The following is a 6,140-nucleotide window of genomic DNA, read 5'->3' on the forward strand; positions in this document are numbered from 1 at the left end:
CGTAATAAAGCCGGCCAGACGAGCCTGCTACCAGCACTAAGCTCGGTTACACCCCTATATATAGTCACATACTTCTAAAGTAATTAGCATTCCTAAAAGTTAGGATGTCCCTTTTTTGTCTTTTTCTCTTTCAGTGGAGAATGACTCATCCCAGCCCCAAGTGTCTGCCATATATATATATATATATATATATATATATATAGTCACATACTTCTAAAGTAATTAGCATTCCTAAATGTTAGGATGTCCCTTTTTTGTCTTTTTCTCTTTCAGTGGAGAATGACTCATCCCAGCCCCAAGTGTCTGCCATATATATACATATATAATCACATACTTATAAAGTAATTAGCATTCCTAAAAGTTAGGATGTCCGTTTTTTGTCTTTTTCTCTTTCAGTGGAGAATGACTCATCCCAGCCCCAAGTGTCTGCCATATATATACATATACAGTCACATACTTCTAAAGTAATTAGCATTCCTAAAAGTTAGGATGTCCCTTTTTTTTCTTTTTCTTTTTTCTAGATTTGATAGTTTGTAAGTTTTCGTGGGATTTGTTTTTTCTTCTCTCTCCACAAATGTTATAAATACTTTTATTTTACGCCCATAAGTGCATCTCAAATAATACTAGTTAAAATAATTAATAAAAAATATAAATTTTTATTTTAGTTATTACTTAATTATAAGATTAGGTGTGGTCTCAGTGATTTGAACTACTCTTTGAGAACTTAAAATCTTAATTTATTTATTTATCTATGCAAGATAAAATATGATAAAAGGAAATGAAAGAAAGAAAACACCTCGACGGAACCCACTAGAGAATGGCCGGAATAGATGGGACAGGGATTTAGCCACATTATTTTGGGTCGGAGGCCCATTGGATTAGAGTTTCTGCCCCTGACTTTCTCTAGAAAAGTTTGATCAATGATAAATTTTAAAATCTTGAATACGGCTGCTTCGTAGATTGTTATTTATTTATTTATTTATTTTTGACATTTTTACCCAAAGGAAGGAGAGGGGGGGATTCGAACTAGTGACCTTCACTTCATGAGACGTGGTTTACTGCCGATTGAGTTAACCCTTAGGGTCAGTAGATTGTAATTTTCATTCACATGTAAACCAGCCTCTAAAATTGACATATGTTTCTTAAATGACATATAACAAGCAATTTTTATTTTATGACCACTTAGCTATAATATTAGCTATAATTTGACCACTTCTTTTTCAGCAGATTAGCTAAAGACTAGGTTAAGTGTATAAAGTGCTACTGTAAATAGCAACTACTGTGACACACTAGATAAATATTTTATTGTTTCTCAATGTTACTTTTTAGTTTATTCTTTCTTTTTCATGAAGACAGAATATAATAAAAAAAATAAAAAAATAAAAAAGCAAAAAATAACATTTTAAAGCAAGCAGATAAGAAAATAGAGAATCTTTTAGAGAGAATAGAGAAAATGATAGCTAACGTAGAGAGTTGCACTTTTTCACCAAGTATTTTACCTATTATTGCTGGAGATATTAAATAAAATAGGTCCAAACCGAAACAATATATTAAATAGAATATTAACCCTCTTAAGCCAAAACTCAAAATGGGCTTCTATACTAATCATTTTAACAAAATGCACAGAATTTAAATATAATCAGTATACAAACTCTGGTTCTACTCGGATTCTATAAACAAGTTCTTATTAGATAGGAGTGCATGCAATATTCTTAACACAATTTGGAATTGAAAAATGTTATGGGTACCAAATATTTTACCAAAAGAAGAGTACCAAAATGATATGGAGCTTATTCATTAGTACCCATAATATTTTTCTTTATTATTTATTTTGATCCTCTCTAATAAATAATCTCCACACTTGATAACCATAAAGTAAACTACTACTACTACTACTTAGTGATACACACAATCTCTTTATTCTTTACTGCCATAATTCTAATGAAAAAAGAAATCATCTCAGCCTTTGCTTGTTTCTCCCTTTGCACTCCATTAGACCCCTAACACATCCCAAGCAATTTCCTCAGCAGACCTAAAGCACTCAGTTCTACACAGAAGGCCATATTGCAATCTCTGAATACCCATCTTCAGTGGCACAAGCTCGAAACATCCCTGTTGTATTTAAAGCCATTGTGACTTCTCCTTTGGCAGAGACAGCAACCAAGCCAACATTGCCTCTTGGAACACTCTCCTCTACAACATAAGCTGCAGCCTCCTTGAGAGAAAGACCCTTGAATTCCATAAGAGCTGCTACATCTCTTGCGACAGTGCCACGTATTATTGCTTCACCTTTTCCCGTGGCAGAAACTGCGACGAGATTATTGGCATATGTCCCCGCCCCTATGATCGGCGTGTCCCCAATCCTGCCAACCATCTTGTTGACAAATCCACCAGTAGAAGTTGCAGCAGCTAAATTCCCATCACTATCAACAGCCACACATCCAACTGTCCCAATTTGGCTATCACCGTCAGTTTTTGGTGTTTCTTTCTTCACATCCATTTGAATGGGTTGAGTATAATCAAGCTGTAGAATTTATGGAAGAAGTTACCAGCTTAAAGTCAAAAAATCATTTCAAAGCACACTGAAGGCTGAAAAACAGGTTTAAGACATGCAAAAATTAGACATCTGGGCAATCCCCCCACTTCAAATGATATGTTAGATTGCTGAGTGTACTGAAAAGTCCTAAAAAGTTTTTAGGCCCTTGCCAATGCAAAGGAATAGCTAGCAGCTTGCAAACTGGAGTGGTAGTGATATGCACCATGCAAGTGATTGATGAACAAAATTTCACAAAGTTAAGATTGATTCCAAGCACACATTCACCATACTTGACATCTACTCCACCAAAAAATAGAGAAGAAAATACCTGAACTGCATTGGCTTCTTTTGCCTGTTGAAGCCTCTCAATGTTTTGTGGAGTTATAAAATGGCTCGAATCTACAGTTTCAACACCCTGGACAAATTGAGAAGTCATGGTCACAACAAAATTGATGAAGATTAAAAAAAAAAATTATTCTATTACTTTTTATTTGTAAATAACAATAATACTATTGTTATTATGATTATTGCTATTGGTGTGGTTGTTATATATATTATTATTACAATTAGAGAGAGCAAAAGGAAAAATATCAATGAAACAAACAAACCTCTACGTATCACTTGCTCAGTTTCAGTCAAGACAAAATACCCAAAGCGATACCAGTTTTCTTTTTCTGAATTTAAAACTGTAAATGGATAGAACCAGGTTCTAAATGAGACGTATAAGGCCACATTCTGGAAAGGGTCCCTACACATTGATCTATATGTTGATAACGTGCATGAAACAGTGTTGATAAAGTGATTTCATGTGCCTCTCAGCTTGTCTTGCTTAAATAATAGTTACAGAAGAAGCATAGACTTTAAAAGTCTGAGTTAATTACAAAACATTTTGGGAACATGTAGCACCAGTAGGTAAAGGTATGGGTATTAAAAGCATACATTGTAAGACGCTGCATTTCACAATCCAAAATTTTTTAATTGTGTGAACAGAATTCTTTTGAACTATTTTTCTGTTTGTAAGATTAAATTATATTTTTTATTTGGAGTCAATAAATTAGGTAAAAAAATAAAAAAAATAAATAAAAAAATAAAAAAAGAAGAAGAAGAAAGAAATGAACTAGTGGGTAAATCAATATATATATATAGGCACCATTGAAGCCTTGAAAGAGGCTTGGAAGGGACTTTGAAGGCTGACAAAAACCTCAAAAAGCTGTGTTGATAACTTAGGATAGGCTAACTCTAGTCCATAATTTGGGATTGGTCATGGTTTAATTGGGGTTGATAGTGTTGTTTGGGTTCATGGAACCCTAATACAACCTGTAATCAGGGTTTTTCAAAACCTAAAGTCCAGGCCTTGAATCAGACTGCTAATTCTAGCCTGGTCATGGATAAGAACAATTTATGAACTTAGGGTTTGAGGCAAAAATCTGGTGATAATGGAAACCTGGTTGTTTATCATTCTAAGAAGGTGTTAATGGACATCCAAGGACACCTCTAGGTCTAGGCCGTGGAGGGCCAAGACATGTAATGATGAGGACTGAAGTATAATAATAACTGGTAGTGTTAGCTATCACTTTTGGCAACAAAATGTGGTAATGGGATTTTGGTCAAAACCCAGACCTTGCGTGACTTTTAAGGGCTGTTAAATTGATCTGGAAAACATAGGAACAAATGAGTTTAAGGGCTAAATGACCAAATTTTAGATTTAAGGCTTACAATCCATGGTTAATTAGCCAATACGTTTTGATGCCATTCTAAAATTATTTGATATACTTCAATTCAGTATATTTGACCTAGGTTGTTTGCTAACTAACGTTTCAAAGAGAATTTTAATATAAATTACTGTTTGAAATCTACTCATTCTAATATGGTATCGGTCTATGCTTCAGGGGTCAAGCACTTTGTTGTCTATGCTTGATTTGCTTAGAAATCTCCTCCGTGATATAACTAAGGTTTTGGGACAGATTGATGATGTTGGAACTTGGAAATATTCCTACGACTTACATAATTGTTTTGATATTTTGAGTAGAATTTAAATGTTATACTATATATCAGTATATTGATTTGCAGCTATAATTGAGAAACCATTATTTGTATTTAACTTGGTTGCCTATGGAGTCTGGCACTCCCCACAAGGTGTAAATATATGGGTTTCTGTTTGTTAGCTGTATCATTTGGCCTGCCAACAGGGGTTTAAATATAATGGTGATTTCCTAGTCACCAAGAATAAGTGAGGGTAATGTCCAATCACGGGGACTGTGCATGCAATCCAAGGGCCACACGCCTGGCCATGATATATTTGACTACCCACATATATCTACTTATGTTTGCTAAGTTTCGTCTCTATTCTTCAGAGGAATCACTTTGTTGTTTATGCTTTGCGTTCGATTTTCTTACAATCTTTTGACAAGTAATCAGAGAAATTTTATAAAAAACATAGGCGCCTGCCTCTAAGCATACAAGAAGTATACAAAAAGGACGCAAAAAAGTAAAAAAAAACAAAGGAAACTAAGAAACCCCAAACACCCCAACAGAAACCAGCTCGCAAACCCTAGGCAATTACATCACAGCAAGAGCCTTCTTGCTTTTGCCGAGGCTAGAACCGTGACTCTTCGCATCAAAGTTAATAGAGCACTCTAAGTTCTTCAACTCCCTTCTTCCTTTAAGCTTAGGAGTGGAAACTGGAGCCTCCTAATGTTGTCCCTTATCCACTTGAACCGTGAGGTTCAAAAAACCATTCGTGTTCCCCTCAAAAGCGATCCCTGCAGCACTGCCAGGAGAAACAGCAGGCCCTTCAAAATGACCTCCCATCGAAGTTTCTCCCACCTCAAAGGAGGAAGACAAACTCACAAGGAAAATCCAGCAAAAGCCTAGGCGGGGGGGTCAATCACACCCACAGCCTGGACCGAAGAGACTGGAGAAGGCACAAGCCCAAATCAATCTTGATGTTTGGTTGTAATTAAAAGCTCTTAGCCTTAGCTTGGCCCTACCTATTTGTGAACTATGTACATATTGCTTACTGAGCTGTGAAGCTCATGCCTTTCAATCACTTTGTAGTCAGAGATTCTGTTATTTTATGTACAAGTTGGGAACTTTTAGGAGTTGTATCTTTGAGATTTTGTTTAAATTCAAATTTATTATGGTTTAGCTCTGTTCTGTATACTTGCTTAGTGGGGAGAATTTTCTATATTTTGAAATAATCTTAAACTTTTAACTTTTCAGGGTTTTTTTTTTCCCTTCTGATTTGTTTCTCCAACTCATTTTTGAAAAGTTTCAAGGAAATGACAGCATAGCAACAAAATTGGGATCTCAAAATGATTGGAAACAAGAAACTCGGTTAAAATGCATATCTCACTCAATTGTCCAAAAAAAGACCAGAAAAGAGATGCTGACCTCTAGGCAGCATACCTTGGCCACATTCCACATGTTAGAACTATTGATTCTAAAATTTTGGAAGTACTATCCTTTAGCCATAAAAATTATTAGTTTTCTGGATAATAAAATAAAAAATAAAAATAACAAAGATGTATAGGCACGAATACAACGGAATAGGAAACATTATAGAGATTTGCCTTCAATTGGAAATGAAAAATGGAGAATATAA

General features: G+C 35.0%; 1 protein-coding gene across 1 annotated transcript; it reads right to left on the reverse strand.

Moving 5' to 3' along the window:
- Positions 1-1,576: 1,576 nt before the first annotated feature.
- LOC132185217 (isoaspartyl peptidase/L-asparaginase-like) lies at positions 1,577-5,347 on the reverse strand. Its single transcript, XM_059599018.1, has 4 exons — positions 5,272-5,347; positions 3,158-3,222; positions 2,865-2,951; positions 1,577-2,524 (listed from the first exon to the last, which is right to left on the reverse strand). The coding sequence occupies exons 1-4, from the start codon at positions 5,345-5,347 to the stop codon at positions 2,048-2,050; spliced, it is 705 nt and encodes a 234-aa protein (XP_059455001.1). The 3' UTR covers positions 1,577-2,047.
- Positions 5,348-6,140: the final 793 nt, after the last annotated feature.

The sequence above is a fragment of the Corylus avellana genome, chromosome ca6 (assembly GCF_901000735.1).
Source record: "Corylus avellana chromosome ca6, CavTom2PMs-1.0".
NCBI lineage: Eukaryota > Viridiplantae > Streptophyta > Magnoliopsida > Fagales > Betulaceae > Corylus > Corylus avellana.